At 37.4% G+C, this 22,679-nt stretch overlaps 1 protein-coding gene and 1 non-coding gene across 2 annotated transcripts; one reads left to right on the top strand and one right to left on the bottom strand.

Annotated features, from left to right (window-relative positions):
- Window positions 1-528: 528 nt before the first annotated feature.
- On the bottom strand, window positions 529-654 carry LOC111755429 (small nucleolar RNA SNORA28). The gene has a single exon (XR_002789981.1). It is a non-coding gene; the product is annotated as a small nucleolar RNA SNORA28 (small nucleolar RNA).
- A 4,085-nt stretch (window positions 655-4,739) lies between these two features.
- Window positions 4,740-14,002, top strand: Dtd2 (D-aminoacyl-tRNA deacylase 2). The gene is made up of 3 exons (XM_003464763.5): window positions 4,740-4,918; window positions 8,281-8,350; window positions 13,245-14,002. Exons 1-3 carry the CDS (start codon window positions 4,745-4,747, stop codon window positions 13,568-13,570), a joined length of 570 nt encoding a protein of 189 aa, XP_003464811.2. The 5' UTR covers window positions 4,740-4,744; the 3' UTR covers window positions 13,571-14,002.
- Window positions 14,003-22,679: the final 8,677 nt, after the last annotated feature.

Genomic DNA, 22,679 nt, shown 5'->3' with positions numbered 1-22,679 from the left:
TGCAGCATATTGTTGGATTAGTGATTAGTTTATTTTCTTTAATATCTTTTAATAGGCTTGTGTTGCATTCCAGAAATTTTTTTCTCTTCTTTTTTTAATTTGAAAGATAGTACAATCCAACAAAACAAGACAGAACAAAGCCGATCAAGACCATGCAGCAAAACTGGTACAGAACTTCAGAGCAGGATTCCAGGAAAACAATAATAGTTACCATAGAATATATTTTTATGTTCACAATAGTTGTCCATTCCATCAGGACATTTCTGGAATCTTGTCCATTACATGCCTTGGTGTAGATTTTTTTGATCATGGCTTACTGGAGTTCTATATGCCTCACTTATCTGTATGTCAAATTCTTTACCCCTGCTTGGGAGTTTTCTGCCATAACGCTTATGCACAGACTTTTTATGCTTGTACTATCTCCTTCTTTTTTCTTTGACTCCACTTAATCTTATGTTATTCTTCATTGAATCACCTAGCAAGTGCTGGATTGATTTCTCATAGTCCTTTGCTATTTTTTTCTTTTAACTTGTTTCAGTCTATGTAACGGCTTGTCTCACAGAAAGGAGAGTGCCGAAATAGGTTAGACTTTCTTGCTATAGCAAGCTCAAATTGTGACAGACTATTTTCATAATCTGTCACAGAGTGTTGCTTGCACCCCTTTGCTATTTTTAAGGAATCTCTCTTTTCATTATTGTTAACCTCAGTCTTTTTATATTTGTTAATCTATCCTCACATTGGTTCATTCTTCTATGTATAGTGTCAAAGGCATTTTTAATCACCTGGATATTTGTTTGAACCTGTTTCATCGATTCCATTTCTTTCCTATACTGGGCATTCATGATTTACATTATTTTTGTGTGCTCTTTATTTTTACCTGTATCTTCTCTAGAGTCACTAACCATGTCTTTCATTATGGTCACCATCTCTGTAGTTATCTGAGAGATTATAACTAATTTCATTTTTTTTTCTAGAACCTTATTCATCTGCTTTTTTTTTTTTTTTTTTGGTACCAGGAATCAAAGGATCTCATGCTTTCCAGGCAGGCACTGTGCCACTGAACTATATCCCCAGCCCTCGCTTTGTTACTTCCCCTGTTATGCCTTCAAGTGGTCCAGTTGGGTGGCTCTTGAATTGTTCCACCTCATTGCTCTCTAGGTTTGCCTTTGGTGAGATGGAAGTCTAAGACTACATCTTGCTTAAGTGTCTTCTCATTTTCTTTTCTTTTTCTTTTTTCTTTTTTTAGTTTAATTTCTGGACTGATGGCTATACATTGCTTATGGCAGGTAGCTAGTACTGAGCCTTTATTGCTAGTATTGTGTATTCCCTTAGGAAACAAGCCCTTTTCAGAGATGTCTTCCAGGTGTAACTGGCTTTCAAGTTCTGAGTCTGTTGCAAGGTCCTCCTGTTCAATTTATGGGGGATGAGAAGTTGCTGCCTATTTGGCCTAGCTGTTGCCTCCTCCTTCTTCTGCAGTGAGATCTCTCTCCTCACAGGTTTAAATTTTTGCTCCAGATCCTTGCTTGGTCCAGGGACCTACTTCCCTCCTTCTTTTTTCATTGCTATATTTCAGCATCTGGATACCAAATCTCAGAGAGGTTGTTTCTCTGCTGTTTACCACTCTGCCATTTCCCCAGAAGTAATCTTTAGAAGTAAGTCTTAGGAAAAGCTCTGCTTATCTTAAGAACTATGAAATAAATATTTCCCTTTTCTATTCTTTCCTTTTTATTATCAAGAAGCTTAGTGTGGACTGCAAAAGAGCTTATAGAAGTGTTTTTCAAACTTTTCATGTTTATGAGATATTTTTGGAATTTTTTCTTTTTTGATTTAGTGCTAGGGATAGAGCCCAACACTATACACAAACTAAGTAAGTGCTTTATGACTGATCTACATCCCCAGACTCGTGAAACACTTTTGAATATTAGAATATGGAGCAGTCTATTTAAAAGAATCAACCAATTTAAAAATTATTCTAAATCAATTATTATATCATCTCAAAAGGCCTAGAATGCATCCATGATTAATTCACTTGTCCATATGGTCCCTTCTCTACACTGTAGTTGTTTGGGCATTTTTTCTGTCCAAACTGATTCCTCATGTACCCCTAATGCAAAGCTCTCTTACTTTCCAGTGAACCACCTTCTTCTTTAAAGCCAATTTAACTCTATGCTTTGCTTTTACTTCTAACTTGCAAATTGTACAACTTGCTCAACCTCAACATTACATATTATGATCATGATTGTTTTATAACAAAAATTAAATTATACATCTATAGAAACTTTGCTACATCATCCATCAGAAGTCTAGTCAGGAGCTATCATCTTAGCTTGTTTTAAATTTCTCCTAATGGGACTTTCTGACATAATGTTGTTATTTTTTGCTATTTTTTATCCAAGGTACATTTTCTGCATTCATATTTTACTACCTCTCAGTATGTATGTCTTGCTTTTTTAAATTCTTTGTGCAACAAGAGGTGTCACAAAATATGACAAAAAAGGGAAATGCTCTTTGATGCCTACTCTCTACTGCCCTCTGCAGGTTGAAGAAAAGAATACCTGAGCCCCAATTTATTACTTACTGTACATTTCTATTACAATGTAGATTCTTAACCAATAGGAAGGTTTAAATTAATTGGTCATTTTTGAGAAGCTAACCATTACTACTCAGACTCCATTTATTAACAGGAAGAATTTCCCAGTTTATGACAGCTCTTCTGTGGTGGGACAATCTCTGGGAACCATGTACCCTATTTTCAACAGATATCCCCAGTCCCCAAACCTATTAGCAAACCTATTTGCACATTGCCTAAGTGTTCATTATCAAAATCTCTTATTGTAAGTTGTGGCTAGAGTCTCTATGTCACAGATCTTTCCAGATATGTGCATTTTGGGTCTGAGAGAGAGTGGCTCATAGTTACAATGATATGACAGTGCCAACATGCTGTGCAGAAAAATATCAACAAATGTTGAAATCCTTGTAGTACAGCAACTAGAGACAATGCAAGATTTTACTTTGTGTCTTTACTAAAAGTGTAAGGCAGGCTGCAAGATAACCAGCAAATAAGCAGCTTCGATTTTGTTCACAAAGGAACACTGATTATGCATGGATTATTTTCTTCTGTCACACTCTTTGTATGGCTAGTAACACTGCCAATGATGTCATCTTCTAAAACAGATCTGAATGTATAGACATATTGTGCCAAAAGAGTCCAAATCAATGACCTGGGTAATGCAATCAGGGTAACACTATTATTGCTTGTCTAAACCTTCCAAGCCTGAGAAAAATAAATGCTAATCCGATGCAAGTTGAAGGAATTCATCGCATGGGAAAGAAAATCAAGCCCTTGTTTGCTTTATTTACATTCTAATAAATACAGAAAATGCATTACAGAATTTAATATTACTGTGTGCATCCAAATATGTTGTTTTACTTTTTACTGTCAGGTTAAATAACTTATGAACAATCACAATCCTTTGGATAAGGTATTTTTTCAAAAGAACTCATCTCCAAGCATGTTTTCACATAGCAATACCTTTCTGCAACAGCAGAATCAGAATGCTTCATAATGATCCCGATAGAGAAAGCATCCTGTTTTATTGACTAGAATAAGAAAATTTTTGAAAGATACATAGCTTCTAGTCCCATCTGCAATTGCTTTGTATTGCAGCTGATTTACTCTATTTATCTTCATAATGAGTATAATACTGACTTCAGTGGAGTAGGCTTAAAAATGTTCAACTTCTGGAAGCCTAAGCTTTCTAATGTGGAAAAAATACTTCAGCTGTATGTAGGAAAGACTTGGGTCTTTTCACTTCTTTAACAGTACACAGTATACAGAAAAGACTTCACTGGGTCTTTTCATTCCTTTAACAGTATACAGTGAGATCTATAATCCAGGCATCAAAACCAGTTTGAGCAATTTGGGGATTTACATTGTGAGACCTTGGACGGGCTGTGACAGTGCATACCTGTAATCCCAGCATTCTAAAGGCTATGTAATGAGGATAATCCCAATTAGAGGCCAGTTTGGGCTACACAATGAGTTCAAGAGCAGCCTGAACTGTACAGTGAGACCTTACCTTTAAAAAAACAAAAACAAACAAAACATCGCGAGTCCTTGCCCCAAAAACAAAATAAAAAATAGGAAACAGGGGGATAGCTCTGTTGCACATGAGAAGGGGATCAAGAGATGAAGGAAAGATGGCTCTAGCCTATAATCCCAGCACTCGGGAGGCTGAGGCAAGGGGATCTCCAGTTTGAGACCAGCCTGTGCTACAGAGTCAAGGCCACCCTGCACTGCTTTGCGAGCCTCTGGCTTGAAAGAGAGAGAGACAGAGAGAGAGAGAGAGAGAGAGAGAGAGAGAGAGAGAGGAAAGGGAGAGAAAGAGAAAATGGCAATAAAAATTAAGACATGTTGAGTACGAGTACCAACTCCTCAAACCAATATAATCATTATAGACTGCGGATTATAATGTACTAATTATACTATATGTACTAATTTTATGTACTAATATAAATAAAAAATATATAACTACTGATTTAAGCGGGAAAAAAAAATTCCCACCGCACGTCTGTGACTTCCAGTGCGCAACTTTCAGAGCATCTTTGAACACTATTGGACCAGGAGACCGCACATCCGGGTCTCCTGGGACAGGATTTCTCCCCCCCACCCCCGCCTTGGGGGCGGAACCACCGGGCCGCTGAGCCTTTCTTCCTTCTCGCCCCGCCCCGTAACCCCGCCCACATGCTGGGGGCGTGGCCTGAGCAGAATGTGGCAGGAAGCCTTAGACGCGTGCTGGTGGCAGCAATGGCTGACGGCGGCCGCGCTCCTCAGGCCCGGGCGCTTCTCCAGCAATGCCTGCACGCCCGATTGCAAGTTCACCCAGCCGAGGGAGATGCCGCGGCCCAGTGGGTGGAGGTAACATCGAGCTGACAACTCTTGTTATCTTCCGATGCGCGGGGGCGGTATTAGTGCGTAGTCTCGATGACCCGCATCTCCTGCATCCTCCTCCTGTGCTTTGGGATGCGCAGGACTTCAGGCCGGTGCTCGAGACGCGGCCTGCAGGGGCCTGCTTGGCTGCGCTTCTGTCTGCAGTCTTGCACCACTGTTAACGGGCGCCAGACCTTGGGACAGCAGCAGAGCAAACCTGTCGGCGTGGCGGACCTCGGGGATTTGCACCTGCTGTCACCCTCTGTCTACCTGAGCTCGGTGGACTTTGGCCTGAGTGACCCAGACACCTGCTGCTCCTGCCAGTGCTAGACTAGGTTCTACTGTATGGGTTAGATTTGCTCCAAGAGGTCAAAATCTGTGAACTGGTTTCACTTATGTCCTAGTTTATGTTGATTATAATTTGGTCTTAGCATAGAAATGAGATTTCCCCCCAAACAACTTTTTTCTTCTGTGTGTGTGTGTATAAGTGTGTGTTGTGTTTTCTGTTTGTTTGGTTTTTAGGTTTTTGTGTTTGTGTTGGTGCCAGATGATCAAAAGTAGAGACTCACCCATGTTGAACAAGCGCCTTATCTTGGATCTTCAGTCCCCAGCCCAAGAAACTCTTGTTTTTGGTTTATTTCAAACTAAGGAACAAAGACCACTATTACTTTTATTATAATGTTGTATTATTGAACACATTTCCTCCAGTGAATTTAAAACATGTACGATAAATGAGTATCTTCTCATATACTTGCCTTTGTTACACAGCCTGCCTCCTCTCTGTTGCCAAAACAAAATGTTAAGGCCCTTGACATATTTTTGGAGTAAGCTGAATTATTTTTCAAAAAGTTCATAATTAAGATTTGGAGGTACTCAGAATCTTCAGTGTAGAAGATCATTCACTTATCTTCTCTGCTAACTTGGATACCAGATTTAGCATTTCTAGACACAATCTGGGTCATTAAACACTACTCATGAATTGTGATATGTGGCTGATTTTCTTACATCAGAATTTGTTACCCTATGCTAATCTGGAAATATTTATAAACATTAAAAAATCCGATATTCTTATCTCTCTTCAAAAATTCTTTTTCCTTTTATCTTGTTTTTGTTAGGACATTTGTTGAAGCTTTGGTTTTGAAAATATTTGTATTAACCATTTTGATTATTGCCTAGTAGCACTATAAATTCCTGACTTAATAGTCTTTTATTCCTGATTTATAGTCTTTCTATGCTACTTTATCTCCTTTTATGTTCTTCATGCCACATTTGCTAGTGCAAAATCACAGATCTTTTATTGCAGCCTTCCAAACTATCAGTTTGTGTTTGTAAACTTTAAAAGCTATTTTTAAAGGCTTTCCCTTCCACTCCCACACAGACTAATTAAAGAGTTGACAAGTAATTAGATGGTGAGAAAGTGTAAGTTCTTCCCTTTCTCATGCATCCTGTATACTGTTCTATTACAGTTCTTGTTTTTTAGAAAGTGTCTTAACTGTTAAACAATTTGAAAGTTATTCTGCTTGTTCTTAGTTTCATTCATTTAGAACTTTGCTGTCACAGACTTTCTCTTCCTGGGAATTGAACATTTTTAAGCTACAATAAAATTATCTATATTTTTCTATAAATTTGGAATGTTTTATACCAAGAAACTACAAAGAAAGTGATTTAGACTTGAAGGACTCTATAAGTCACATTTAAGATTACTTGAAGAAAAAAAGAAAATAATAAAATGAGAAGGTGATGTGGTGTGTGGAAAGAATAAGTATCTATTTCTGGAAATAAATAGGTCCTTAATTGCAAGTGTCCAGCTATGAATATACTGAAGTTTAGGGTTCATGCTGGAAATAATACCAAGGAGAGGTCTATGATAGTTGTGTAGGTTACCTGAATCCATTTACCTAGGCAGTCTCTTGTTATGAGTATGCATTGGAGACCCTTGTCTATTACCCAGAAGCATGATTGCACATCATTAAAACTGACTCCTTTTGGCTGGACATGATGGCACACACCTGTAATCCTAGCATTCAGGAGGCTGAGGCAGGAGGATTGCTACAAGTTTAAGGCCAGTTTGGGCTACACAGTGAAAACAAAAACAAACAAACAAAAAAAACAGGACTCCTTTTCTAGGTAAACCAAGTATGAATACAAAGCTGCTTTTACATTGACATAGAAACCATTTAGGTAACATGTAGAACCTGAAAGATACAGTTGAATTTTAGTGCACTTAACAGATAAATTGGGTCCCCTTCATACGTAAGTCTGTAAAGTGCTTGGAGGTGCTTTAAAGGTGCATACACCTTTAAATTTATTTTTATATACTAATTTAATAATCACATATGAATCAGGAGTGATGGCACATGCTTGTAATCCCACCACTCTAGGAAAATAAAACAGGATTGCAAAGTCTAGCCCAGCATGGATCGTTTTGTGACACTCTGCCTCAAAACTTTTTAAAAGTAAAACAAAAAGAACTGTGGATGTAGCTCAGTGCAAAGGCCCAATCCCCAGGGCCCAGAGATAGCACTTACTATGAACCCTGCACTGTTCTAAGCACTTTACAAACGTTAACACATTTAATATTCCTAATATCTCCTAGAGTGAGTGAGGCTCCTGGAGTTTTCTAAATTAATACATAAAAATCAAAAATTGGATGATTCACTCAGCTACAGAATCACAAACATTTATCAAGCATTTCTTATAGTCTCTCTTACAAGAGATAATAAATAACCCAGTCATTATATAAATTAAGTTTATATTCCTAATGACAACCAACCTTGTCATGTAGAACTTATTATCATAAATATAATTTACAAAGCTTAATCATGTTTATTTAAAGCATTTACAACAATAACAAAAAGATAATTGGACTGTTTCCTGGAGTTGATAGAAATAGAATCAGACCCTTATTTTGCTATCTGCAAATAAATAGATGGGGAGGAATAAACAGAAAAAGACATCAGTAACGTCGGTACTTATTCTTCATTCTGGTTTAATGTGAATTCATTTGGCATTGAATAAATGGTCTTTGCAAACTAAGTGTTCTTAAGACTGAATATCAGCCTTTCTGGGTGGGGAGGAAGCTAGTTGAAAGTTCTATTGATGTTGAATAGAAATAAATAGTTGAAGGTATACTCTAGTATTCACTGCTCTTGGCTATTGAAGTTTAATTTTTGAAAGAAATAATTCAAACTTTAAAAATATTTTATTTGCTCATATATTTAGAAACCAATTCTGTTACAAAACTGTTTTCCTCTGTTTTTAACCTCCATGTTCATAAAAATTGTAACACTGAGGTCTATATCTCTGGTATAGAGTTCTTTCTAAATTGAATTTATTGTGATTTTTCATAGATTCAGAGAGGATTAGTGATCTATGTGTGTTTCTTCAAGGGAGCTGACAAGGAACTTCTTGCCAAAATGGGTATGTGTTTCATATTGTTTTTTCTTTTTTAAGTGAGAAAAATATCAACAGACATTTATGAACAAGGACCAAAAAGCAGAATCATTTTTTTCTTTTCCTTTTTGGTCATGTTGGGGATTCAACTCAGGACCTTGTACATAGTACGCAAATGCTCCATCACCGAGCTACATACTATCCCAATAGCACAAGCTTAAATTGTCCTGGTATTTAAGTTATTAGCTACTTACCTCTGTCTTGTGTTATTAGCTTTAGCCATCTGCCTGCTACAAAATTTTAAATACACATATGTGATAGACTTCTTTTAAAATACTACAGTATTTTAAATAGTTAAGGTTTAGAAGAGTAAACACATAAAAACACATTCAACACAGTTCAGCCAAGAATACAGAACGTTGTTGGAGGCAGAGTTGCCATACATAATCAATCAGATTCTGCGTTATTTAGTGTAGATTTTCTTATCGTCCATATAAAAGTCCCTAACAGAGCAATAGATTGCATCAGATGTATGAGGTGGGGCGGGCAAAGGGGAGATGGACATTTCAAACCTGAAATATCTCAGGCTTATATTATTGTTATGTAAGAATTTACATTAACCACTTATGAACTTCTTTGTAGGATATATATATATATATATATGAATAAGATTCTCCTGATTCTTGAACCAAACTATTATCATAGCCACATCCCACCAGGGGTACAGAAAGATTCACAATCTCTGAACAGTAATTTATTTGGCTGCAGCTTTCTAGCATTCTGAATAATCCATAGTACTGTACATTCTGTATGATCATTTACACATTCACATAGACCAAAGCAAATCATATGCTATTTCAGAGCAGTATTCAGTGCTAACAATTATGTTCAGAACCACTCCCCACCCAACTGGGTATTGTGACACATGCCTAGCATTTAGGAGACTGAAGCAAGAGGGTCCCAAATTTGAGCCCAGCCTGGGCAACTTAGTAGCTTAGCAAGATTCTTGCCCAGTAAAAAAGACTGGGGATGTAGCTAATGCAAAGGCCCTGGGTTAAATCCTCAGTACCACAACAAACAAAAAACTGAGGTAATTAATGGTGCTGTCCCTAAAGTTAGAGACAATTTAAAGGGCAGAGCCCACTAACTAGATTAATAAATATAAACTGGTACAGTGGCACATGCCTGTAGTCCTAGTTAATCAGGAGGTTGAGGCAGGAGAATCACTTAAGCCAAAGAACTTGAGGCCTGCTGGACAGTGTAGCAAGACTGTGTCATAAATAAATAAATATGTTATACACATACACATGCCTAGTTGAAGATTATAGAAATTAACCTGAGAGAGGTTCGTATAATGAGTTATTAGTTCAAATAATTGAACTCACAGGCAATAATAGCCATTTGATAAACACCTTAGACAAAAACTCAAAGCTGGGGCGGGGACTTAGCAGCACAAGTACCTGCCTGTCAAGTGCGAGGTCATGAGTTTAATCCCTGGTAACAAAAAACAAACAAACAAAAAACTCAAAGCTTATAGTGGGAATTTTACATTGATGTATCAACATGTTTGACAACTTTGTCAAAGCATGAAAATGATGCTTAAGAAGAAACCAAGATAGATGAAGATGAAAAACAAGTACCTGTAATAGTTTGAGATTGTAATCCAGCGGATATCAAAGAACTTTGGAAGTATTTAAGAAGAAAATGAGGGCCAGGCCTGGTGGCACATTCCTATAATCCCAAACCACAAAGGCTGAGACAGGAGGATTGCCACGAGTTCAAAGCCAGCCGGGGCTACATAGTAAGTTCAAGGCCACCCTGAACTTAGCAGCAAGACCTTGTCTCAAAAAAAAAAAAAGTGAAACAAAAAGATGGAAAAACTGAAATGAAGGCTTCTACTGTGGAGGGTAATTTGTAAGGTCCTAATGCTGGAGTGTTACATTTTCCCACCACCCTTCTTCTAAAGATATTTTGCCTTAGATTAAATCTTCATTGGCCATAAAAAAAGTAGTATTCTACAAGAGCAAAAATAAAATTTTTGTCATTCTGATGTAAGATTGATTTCCTAAGCTGTCTCCTAGAGGGCTAAATGGATTTTTATAACAATAGGATAAAATAAACCCACCAAATCCTAGGTATATTTTTGCTTTATAATGCTTAAATTCCTGTGTGCTTCTATGTCTTTGTGAGTTTACTTCAAATACATGCATAAGATTGTGGTGAATTAAGTCACCTAGAAGGTCTACCTTAAGTCTTTTAGTGGATAGTGTAACACAAAAGTTTTTATATCATAATTCCCAGTAAAGAATTATGTGACTGTAAGAATCACATTTTGGCTGGGCATGGTAGCATATACCTGTAATCCCAGCACTCTGGGAGGCTGATGCAGAAAGATCAAGTTTAAACCCCACCAAGGAAACTTAGTGACTTAGCAAGAACCTGCTCACATTAAAAAAGGGCTAGAAAGGTAGCTCATTATGAAGGCTCTGTATTCAATCTCCGGTATTGAAAAAGAATCACATCCTGCTGGTTTGAGTTACAAGCAGAATAAATGCATCTGTTATTCATAGCATTAATATGTACTCCCTTCTATTCTAGCTGGCAAAGTATGCCAATGTGATGGGATTTTCTTAAATCCCACCTTGCATTTATTACATGGATTCAAATTTCTCTAATCAAATTTTATAGCCATTGGGAATCTGTTGCATACATCAAGTCTGAAATAGCATAGCTAACAAGGAGATGTGTACTTCCTCAATCAGTCTTTGGTATACCTGGACAGTTCCAGGGATCCTTTAAAGCTTAACTTCCTGTATATATCAATGGAGATATGTGATTGATAACCCATCTTAGGATCTTTGAGTTTCCAGCCTGCTATTAATTTATTGTCTTATTTTAATTCTATTTACTTTTATTTTTATTTGTACATAATTATAGTAACTAATGATTGTATTCACCATGGGGAGCTGGTACATATACATAATACCCTTCTTTCTTTTAACTCCCACTTCTCCTCCCCTCCCTCCTCCTTATACTTGTGTTGTATTAACTTTTTTTTTTTTTTTTTTTTGGTCTTTTTGAGACAGGGTCTCATTATGAACTTCATGCTGGCCTTGGGCTCACTTTATAGCCCAGGCTAGTCTGGAACTTGCAACCATCCTCCTGCCTCAGTGTCCCAAGTGCTGGGATTACAGGAGTGCACCACCACATCCAGAGGATGTTACGTTGACTTTTACATACAGATATTTATATGCTTACAGAATTAATTTGAGCTCTCAGTTATAACCAGTAGAGGGAGGTATGTGAAAGTATAATAAATGGTATTACATCTCAGGCCTATTGTTCCAAAATTGCTTACTTTTATCACTGACTTGAGGCCTAGATAGCAAGATAGCGATTTCCACTGGAATGAAGTGTTCTAGAGAGTTAGTTTCCTTAAGAGTCAATAAGGACTTCTGTGTACATAGCAAAATTCTGTTTGTAATGGAAAAAATTAGACGCTTTTAAAAATATATGTTAAGTGAAAATTGATGGTATTTAAAACATTTTAGGAATTCATTTGGATGTTTTACCTTAGGGTTTGGTTTTTGTTTTTTGTTTTTTATTTTTGGAATTGAGGATAGAACTCATGACCTCAGGTCTGCCAGGCAGGTGCTTACACCACTGAGCTAAATCCCCAGCTCTGCCTTAGCTTTTTATCAGGTTAATTCCTCGATTTATTGAATGGGGTAACCATACTGAATCCTTAACAACATTTACTACAGATCCTCTAATAACTGAAACCACTGACCACGCTATCAGAAAGTGTAACTCATAAAGCTGAATTTAAGGCCAGAGTTTTATAAACTTCCTTTACTGTTTGACCTCTCAAGACTGTTTTTAGCAAGCAGAATTCATTTATATCTCTATAGAGACAGAGACACCTAAAGTTTATTTATATTAGACAATCTTTTGGTGATTGTTTTCAAAATGTTTATTGTAAGGTGTAAAAGCTAAGTTTAGGTTTTTAGCTACTCATAGATATGTATGGTGGTTTGGATACTTACTAGCTATAAATAGTATCATAAATGCTATTAAAATATTTTACTGTGTTTTATTTTATATATTTATAGATAGATAGATAGGTAGATAGATAGTGTCAGTATCCCTGTATTTTTTATTTTTGCATTTGTAACAGTGAAATTTATTTGTATGCTTCTTCCATGGGCTATATTTATAAAAGGATTAGTCCATATTAATAGTGCCTTCAAGCTTATAACACTAAAAAATTAGTTGATTTATGATGGGATTGAACCTGGAAGCTTTGTCATAGCTTAAAACTCTAGGTAGCCAACTTTAAATAATAGATGCATTATAATTTTTATTTAATATTCTTTGTTATAGAGAAGAATTTAGTGTGAAAAGAATTTTTCACAGTCTGTTCCAGTGAGATGAAAGAAGCAAGGAGGCAAAATATTTTAATGTGTTCCAGAGGAAACAATATTTAAGGTTCCATGTACAGTTAATTCTTTGAAGTATTGGGGATTACTGAACCCAGAGCCTTCATACTAAACTATTTCCCTATCCCACCCCCTTTTTAAAATATTGAGACAAGTTCTTATTAATTCACTAAACTTCCCAGGCTGAACTCAAATTCTGCAAGACGTGTAGTGGCTGGTTACAATCCTGCTGAATTTATTGTTAGGCCAAATTATTGTTACTGCCAAATAGGATTTAAAGCATGCTATTTTCTATGTGAAATTTACTCATTTTTTCCATTTGGGTTAGTGTAGTAGTTTTTTTAAATTTAAATAAAGACTATATAAAGAATAAGAGCTAACAAATTGGGTTTTAAACATGAGCTTTTCTAACTAAAAAATTGATGATTTTCTTCATGTTTGTTTTTCACTTCAAAATGTTTTCACCTTTCTTCCTCACCCAGTTAATACACTGTTAAATGTGAAATTAAGTGAAACAGAAAATGGCAAGCACGTCTCTATATTGGATCTACCTGGCGACATTCTTATCATCCCTCAAGCCACCCTTGGGGGCAGAGTAAAAGGAAGAAACATGCAATATCACTCTAACTCTGGAAAAGAAGAAGGATTAGAACTTTATTCACAATTTGTGTCTCTATGTGAAAAAGAATTAGCTGCTAACAGCAAATGTGCTGAAGCTGGGGTGGTAGTGGAACATGGCACGTACGGGAACAGGCAGGTATTAAAGCTGGATACCAATGGACCCTACACACACTTAATTGAGTTTTGAAAAATTAAAAATTATTTTATATAATACTTTTCTATGTGTAGTGATCTGAACTATAATTAGATTTCCTCCCCCTTCACTTCAAATATACTAACCTGCAACCGTTTTTTTCTTTATGGTAGTAGAGATTGAATCACAGGGCCTGGCAGGCACTAGGCAAGTGCTGTATTACTGGGCTGTATCTCCAGTCTGCAGCATTTTTAGGCAAGACCATCCTGGGTCCCCTAAATTACTGCAAATTGCCTATTAGATGACTTTTCCAAATCACCTAAGCTCTGGCTCTCAATCTTTTGTCCTGCTTTTCTCTACATTTCCACTTGAAAATTTGAAAAATGTTGTCCATTCGTTTCATTGTCACTACAGAAATCTTAAGCATATTTTTAAAATGATGAAATGTATACAATCAAAAATAAATTTCTTATGCCTTCAAATGTATGCATGTAATAAATGTAATTATTTGTTTCAAAGTTAGGTAAAATCCAAGACATTATAACTTGGACAATTTTATTTTACTGTTTCAGGTTTCTGGTTTTGTTGTTGTTTTGTGGCACTGTTGAACCCAGTACCTTTGTAATGAGTTACATATCCATTCTTTTTATTATTTTTTATTTTGAGGCAGAGTCTTGCTGAGTTGTGAATTTATAACCCTCTTGCTCAGTCTCTTAGAGTATTGGGATAACAGCATGCACACCAGACCTAGCTAGGTTGTTGGTTTTGTTATTTTGTTGTTTCATGGCTTTTTTGGTTGATTTGGTTTTTGAGGTTTTGTTGTTTTTTGGTTTGTTTGGTTTTATTTTGTTTTCTGTTTATGGTGCTAAGGATTGAACACAGAGCACTTATTTTACTACTGAGTACATCTCCATCCCAGTTCTCTATATTTTAAATGAAAGGATATCTGATTTACTATTCCTTTTAATGTCTATGAAAATATAATTTGGTAATGATATTGAATATCCAAATGTTTTAGATTATTTTAAGACTCTTTAGTAACCTATGGATATGTACAATTTTTATATGTCAGTTAAGATTTTTTTGGTGGTGTTATTTTGAGATCTGGCCTCACTATGTAGATCAGGCTAGGTTTGAATTCACTATGTATCCTAAGCCGGCCTAAAACTCATGACATTCCTCCTGCCTCAGCCCCCCATTATCGTACCAGGCAAGATTATTTTAAACAGTCAAAAAAGATCTTTTAATTCATACAGGAATAAGGCATAGAATATTCATAGTTGTTTTTATTAAGCATGCCCACAAAGATAGATAAGTATTCTTTTTCTCAGTTTTTACCAAAACCATCTATGCAATTTCCATCTTTTGTTTTTAAAGAACTTCATAGAATTAATGTTAGTTCATAAAGCATTTTTAGGAAATTCTTTTCCTGTTGAATTAGATTAGTGTTAAAGGAAGAAAAATGGAAACATTCTACAGGAATAGTTTTTTAAATTAAATTCTATTGACTATTTCTATTTAGTTTTTTATCAGTCAGATAATTTGGAGCCATTTTTAGTTTATCTGTTAGTACATTTTATATACTGATATTTCTACCCTCCCCAAAATTCATATGCAAGTTCTAACCCCCAGTGTGACAGTATTTGTACATGAGGCTTTGGAAGATGACTGGGGTTCAGATGAGGTTGTGAAGATGGGGTCCACATGATGGGATTAGTGCTAAAGACAGAGCAATAGCTGTCTCCTCCCACCATTTGAGAACCCCTCAGCAAGCCAGAAAGAATCTCCCCAGAAACAGGCCAGGCTGGCATCTTGATCGTAAATTTTGAGACTCCAAAGGTGTGAGAAATAAATTTCTGTTGTTTTAAGCCACTGAATCTGTGATGTTTTGTTATGGCACTTTGAACTGACCTAGACAATGACATAAGATAGGACAGCTAGCAAGGTTTTTAAAGTCAAGAGAAGGAAGTATATAAGAAATTGAAAGAATAAATGAGTCAGTAATAGGTAATATGTTTTTGCAAACTCCTGTGACAAAATATTTTTAAGAGTGGAAAATTAAACATCTTAAGTTGCTGCTGAAAATTCCTTTGTGTCTTAAAATTTCTTTAAGTCTGCATTTAAGATACTTAAAATTCTTATTATCACAAAATATTTCCTATTTTCTCTATACCTTTCTGTACTATTCTATTTTAGAACTTGAGAATCAATAACTGGCTTTGAAATGAGCTCATTGTCCTTAACTTTTGCTTTATTGATTCGTGATATACTTATTGAAATGTAATAAACTATTCATAAACTTGCAAAGTTCAATTTTTCTCAAAGCTTCTCCAAGGAGATGTATATGTCTTTCAAAAAGATTATATTACCTGTTTTAAATCTTTGTGATTTTATGTCTAGGCAAAATGCTGACTCACTGCCCTAGATGGCTATTTTATAGTTCAGGCAATTTTTTTAAAACTCACTTGAGATACTTCTGGAAAACAGCAATTTCAAATACATGAAGGGTTATTAAGCAGAAGGTAATGACCTACTTTACTTCATTTGCAGGGAGGCTACAGCAAGAGAGAAAAGGCAAGAGACATAGTGGCTATGAAAATAACTCTCCTATATTTCTGTAGTTCTTCTGGCTCATTGTGCTTAAAAATATCACAGGTGCACATAAATATATGTGTACATATACCTTATCTTCACAGTATAACTTAGGAGGGTAATATTATAGAAAGAATGCTTAATTCCCCCAAGGTCACACAGTAGTGATAATGGGACCTCCAAATGATATGGGAAAAAAATAAATGTAACTCCTAACCTGGTGGATGTCCAATATGCCGAGTTCATATTCCCCAAAGTCAAAGAATGAATTCTAAGGAACAGAGCTTAAGAGTAGGAAAAATATATTGAGGAAAAGGATTGGGGAATAAAAATACCTCCTTAAAGATAGGAGGGGTCGGGGCTGGGGATTTAGCTCAGCGCATAAGCACCTGCCTTGCAAGCAGGCAGTCGTAAGTTCGATCCCTGGTACCGATAAAAACGAAAAAGACAAAAAAAGATAGGAGGGGTCCTGAATGGGTTGTTAGGGATCCCAGTTCTCCAAGGAAGTTTTGTAGAGCAAAACCATGAGGTAGGTACAACATAGGTCAAAACTATGATCAGCCAGGCTGGGTGGTACACTTCTATAATCCCAGTTCTTGGGAGGCTGAAGCAGGTAGGTTTTTGTAAATTGACCAATCTGGGCTACAAAGTTAGACCAAGGCCAGCCTAAATTGCACAGTGAGACCCTGTCTCAAATAAATAAATAAATAAAAACAACTATGATCGACCAATAAGATTATAATAAACTGTTGAGGTGACATTGATCCAGTGGGGAAGTAGGTCACATAGCAAGTGTACAGGAATAACATCATTAACTTTCATCCATAATCTCTAGTCTTATTCTTAGTAGATTTAGTCTTGGTAGTCTTAGTCTTAGTCTTAGTTTTAATTTGATCTCAGTGGGTGGGAGACAATAGCCCCTACCACCTCTACTGAGATAAGGGGTTATTTAAATGGGAAACGTCAAAAAGATGGTACCAATAACCTCAAACTTCTATTTATCACAATCTGGCAATAGTGACTTTAATCATCTTCAAGTGAGCGCTTAACCACAGTTTTGATCTGTTACCATCTTCTGCACCGACTGCATCAAGGTTCTAGCCATGGCTGACTGCCTATAATATTTCTGCCTAACTAAGCTGTCTGTCATATTTCCTCTCTGAAGAGGTATCCAGAACTGCTATGAGGGGGCAAGGCGCAAAGACCGTTCTGGCTGAGTCTGCTGAAAGGGGTCACATATGATGATAAGATCAACAACACTATTACAGATATAGCAAACAAATGTTTCCACTAGGAGGAACCAGTAGTAGCCTCCCACGAAGAGAGTAAGTCCAGGGAATTTTACAATCTGACATGGAATTAACCTGTCGTTTAATATCTTGAACAACCATTGAGATACTTACAGAAGGGTAACGAATGTACACACAACATTCTGCTTTTACAATTGCACGAGTACTTTTTCCTGATTTTTCTGTTCTATAAGGAAAGGACTCAACCCAGTTCATGAAAATATCTACTGAGACCAACAGGTATTGGAACCCCTTATTCTTTGGCATGAGTAAAATCAAGCTGCCAATCTTCTCCAGGGTATTCACTAGTCACTAAATACCTGGAGGGGCTATGGTCCCTTTAAGAGGATTGTTCTTTTGGCAGAGCTCACATCATAACTATCTATTGTGTTATCTGAAGAAGTCCTTTTTCTATGAATAATTTTGAGGCCATGAGGTGGGTCGTGTCTCCACAAGAGAAAGATTTGATGTACGTACTTAATAATTCTCCATTGATTAGCCCCAGGAAGAAACAGTTTACCATTATCTGATTGTAACCATCCTGACTCCCATAGGAGTCAGCCCACTTGACTTCTGACTGAGAATATTTGGCTCAAGTATGATCAAGGAACTCACCAGATCAGGGGGGCCTACGTGGGGGCCCTTGAGAGCTTCTTTTGCAGCTGTATCAGCCAGTTGATTACCTCCAGATACTTCATTGTCACCTTGTTTGGTGCCCTTTATGGTGAATTACTGCCACTTTGGAAGGCATCTACACAGATGGTATAAGTTTGTCTTCTTACAATATTTTATGGGAGATCCATTGGCTGTCAGATAATTTCTTTCTATATGGATACATGGGCATGCAACTCTAGGAAAGGATACTTTGAATCAATATATTGACTTTTGTGTCCTTTACTGAGTTGTAAAACCCTGGTCAGAGCTATGAGTTCTACTAACTGTGCACTAGACCCAGGGGCAAGTGTGGAACTTTCAAGTGTCTAACATAGAGTCACTGGTGCATACCCTGCCTTTCTTGTGTCATTTTCCATGAAGCAATTGCCATCACAGAAGAGTGTCAAATCGGGATCAGAAAGGGGTATCTAACAAGTCTTCTCTGCTGTGTACATTTGGAGAATTACTTATTCTCCATCATGTATTTCACAGTCATCCTGGGTATTTCTTTCTCTGAAAAAAAAAAATACTTTAACTGGTAGGAAGGTGGCAGGGTTTAAGGAGAAACATGTCTTTATTTAAATGGCTGGTCCTTCTAAAAGTAGAGGCTGATATTTAGGAAGTCAGTTGTCCAAGAGCCACATCCTCCCTTTGGAAGAAAGAAGTCCTGTCACATTGTGAATAGTATATACATTCTGTGAGATCTTTGTTTAAAGTCAGCTTGGAGGGAGTCATGGTGCATGCCTATAATCCTAGCACATAGGGAGACTGAGGCAGAAGGATTGCCATGAGTTCGAGACCAGGCTGGGCTACATAGTGAAATCAAGGTCAGCCTGAATTATTTAGTGAGACCCTGTCTCAAAAAACCAATAAAGAAAAAAATTAAGTAAGAAAGTAAGTTAGCTTGGATACCTCTGGTACCAGCAGAGCTACAGCAACCACAGCTCTAAGGCACACAGACCAGACCTTTGCTACAATGTCTAATGCATTACTCAGATACCCTACAGGCTATTGAAAAGGTCTCTGATCTTGTATAAGCACTCCCAAAGTCATGCCCCACCTTTTCTCAACATACAAATAGAAATGGTATCCTGATGGTAGGCTCAAAGCTGGGGCATTTAAAAGCACTTGTTTAAACTTCTAGAATATAGCTTGGGAATCAGGTTCCCAGATTAAAATATGCTTTTGGGGCTTCCTTTAAAAGCTGGTAGAGGGGTCCTGTGCTCTCACCATAACCTGCTATCTAAAGGCAATAAAAGCCTGTAATTCCTAGGAATCCCCTTAGTTTTTTGAAGGTCTTGGGTTGTAGGAAGGAAAGTATTTAATTCTCTCTTCCTCTAGTCTTTGGATTCCTTTACATATATATGATAAGGCACAACTATTTCACCTCAAGGCCACAAAGTTGTGCCTTAGACCTAGAGACTTTACAAGCTCTGTCTGCCAAAAAATTCAGCAGAGCATGGGTACATTGGCTAGAGAGCTCTTCTAAGGGGCACATAACAGTATGTCATCTTTATATTGCAAGACCATAATGTGGAAAATTCAAAACATGTCAAGTTGTGGGAAAGCACTTGTCCAAAAGATGAGGAAGCACAGTCCAAGTTAACTGAGAGGCCAGGTCATGAGGACTTTCAAAGACAAAAGGAAACTGAAAATCTGTATGTAAAGGGATACCCAAGAAGGCATCTTTTAAATCTAACAGTGACAACCAATGACAACTTATGGGATCTGAGAAAAGAGAGTGTACGGGTTAGGCCCCTGGGTGAAAGGACACCAATGTCTCATTCTCCATCCTAAGATCCTGTACCAACTCCACTCCCCAGTGAATTTTTGAACTTCCAACATTCAAGTGTTGCAAGTGCTATTACAATGTTTGAGTAGAACCAGTGCCCTTAAATTGTTGAATATAGATAGTAATCCTCTTCTAATTTTTTAGAGGGTTTTGTCTCTGTGAGGAAAAATAGTAAGATCTTTGTATCTGCACCAGGGAAACTCTTATTGCTCTTCTTATCCTACCTTTAGTTGCCAATCCTTCAGGATTTATTTCTGTCTCCAAGAGAGGTAGGCAGTGTTATCTGACCTCAGAGCATGTATATTACAATATTCAAGCAAGATAAGATATCTCTTCCCCAAGCCCAGGAATATAGCTTAGCAGGCACAAGTGCCTGCCTGACAAGTGCAAGGTCCTATTTCAATTCTCAGTACCAAAAAAAAAAAAAAAAAAAATCTCCTTCTCAAGAGGGAAACTGGACTTTCAAGTGTAGTCAAAAACGAATGGCAGAAGCAAAAGCCACCCAGTTACAGTGTAAGGGTTGTGAGAAATACCCACTCTCTAGTGACTCCTTTTACTGAAGTATGACAGCTAGAAGAAAGGCCCAGCTTGAAAAGAAGGACTGAGAGAAATATGCCAGTGTCCAACAAAAGGCTGGTTTCTCTTCCCTCTATAGACATGATTACCAGGGGCTCCTCCATGGAGACGACAGTCTGGCCTGTGGGAAAAGACAGAGAGTGCCCCAAGGCCCTTAGTCTTGTTGGACCTGATGGTAAGATGGGTCTGATCTTTGGAACCTCCGTCTCAGGAAGCAGTCTGATTTCCATTGGTCACCTTTGCAATGAGGGCATGGCTCAGGGGGTCCCATGTCATGATAGTTTTTATCATAGTTCCTAAGGTAGCCTGGCTTTCCACAGCAGTAGCAGATGAGTTTAGTCATCAAGCTCTTCTTGTAGCCCCAAAAGTCACAATTAGAGTATTCCTTCAAGGCCACAATCAAGGCAGCCACTTTCTCTTGGTCTCTGTTTTCTCCTCTTCACCTCCTCCTAAACTCGATTATAAAATACTGAGAAGGCAATCTCACTACAGTATCAAGTGAGCTATCTGGAGCAAAAGCCATCTTTTTGTATCCTTTTCCCTAATATCCTAACCCAACTGGGTAATAAACTTGTCTTTAAGAATAAGCTGTCCTTACAAAATTAACAATATGGTAGTCATCTCCAGAGGTAATAGCAACTTGTGCAACTTGTCTTTCATTAGAAGTCAATGTTTGAATTAAGAGATGCATTACATCTTTCTAGTCTAATTTATAGGCCTGAGTAAGTCCCCTAACAACCTCAATGCACTTGTTAGGGTCATCTGAAAACTTTCCTTTTGCTTCTGTTTTTGTTTTTTGTCTTTTGAGACAAGGTCTTCCTATGTAGTTCAGGCTGGCCTTGAACTCACTGTGTAGCCCAGTAGTCCAGGATGGCCTCCTGTCTCAGCCTCCCACTGAGATTACAGAGGTGTGCCATCCTACTTGCCTAGAAAACTTTCCCAGATCTTGTTTGATCTGTTTGAGGTCACTGAGAAAAAAGTTAATGGGCAGTACCAGATTTATCACTCACTTCTTATAAGGGACACTGCCCTTGAGGAACTTGAACAAAGACAGTTTAGGATGGATGTAGCCCGGTAGAGGCTTCAATCATGACTGGTTTAAAAGTATTGCCCTTAGGGTCCAGAGTACAACTGTGGGGAACCTCAGGCTTAGTACTAGTGGATGAGGCTTAGATCAAGTTTGCAATAGAAACCTCATCCTTAGGTTCAGTAATAGTAAGTGAGGCTTTGATTAATGTTGCCTTGGAAACCTCTTCCTCAGGACCCAAAGGGCAAGAAAAGGAAGTCTCAGGCTCAGCGATAGTACATGCATCCTATTGTGCCTTAAAGGCCAAAGATATCTGGGTTTTTTGTGGCTTACACTTACATTTTGAATGCAAGGATTTTCTCTTAATTCAGAGAAAAATGTGAACACAAGGTAATTCTGACCATTTTCCCTCTCTTATAGTACAGTTCTAGTCATGAAACAGTATCATAATCCGTACTTTTCTTTGTATCCCATTTTGCCTCAAGGGAGTAGGCAAGTCATGCATGAGTGAAGAAAAATATTAAAAACCCCTTTCTTAATACATGAGGATCAAACACATTACACTAAGTAAGAATATATTTTAAAGGAGTAAGAAAATTTGACATTAAATTTCCCAAAAATAGGCATCCTTTTTAATCCCTATTTGATTTCTATATTCTCTCAAGGTACCCCCCCAGGTGACCTCCAGAGCATGTGGTTGCCTTCTGGAGAGTTATGAGAAGTTAAGTCAAGTCCAACTAGCTACCCTTACCAGCTACCTTCCCAGAAACTCACTCCTAACTCCAGCATGTGTTCCCAAAAGCACAAGCTGCAATTGATCCCAGCTTTAACAGTCATATTTAAAGAAGGAAGCATTGTTAGCAATGTTAAACCAATAATCAAGAGACCTGAACCACTGCTTTCTAGTTTTTAAAAGGAAGTAAAGAACATGTCAAAGGGTAAATTGGAAGTGGTTGGAGCACTTCCCAGCCTGCAAAAGAGAGCATTTCTGCAGACTGACAGAGTCAAGTAATAGGTCAGAAAAATCCTGCCGTGGGCCCTAGGACAAAGACATTTGTGCTACCTACCTAATCACCTAGGCAATCTTCCTTAGCTAGCAAGACAAAGCTAAGCTTTACTCAAAAGTCACTCTAAAATTTCTGTTTCTATATTTGCAACACACTTACGGAGTTTACAGTTAAAACTTATACCTATCTTTCAGCAACTATAATTTCCACATTAACAAAAGTATTT

Source organism: Cavia porcellus, unplaced genomic scaffold (genome assembly GCF_034190915.1).
Source record: "Cavia porcellus strain 051 isolate PalLab524CR breed Dunkin Hartley unplaced genomic scaffold, mCavPor4.1 scaffold_1, whole genome shotgun sequence".
Classification (NCBI taxonomy): Eukaryota; Metazoa; Chordata; class Mammalia; order Rodentia; family Caviidae; genus Cavia; species Cavia porcellus.
The sequence above is the reverse complement of the archived record's forward strand: the minus strand, read 5'-3'. Positions and strand labels throughout refer to the sequence as shown.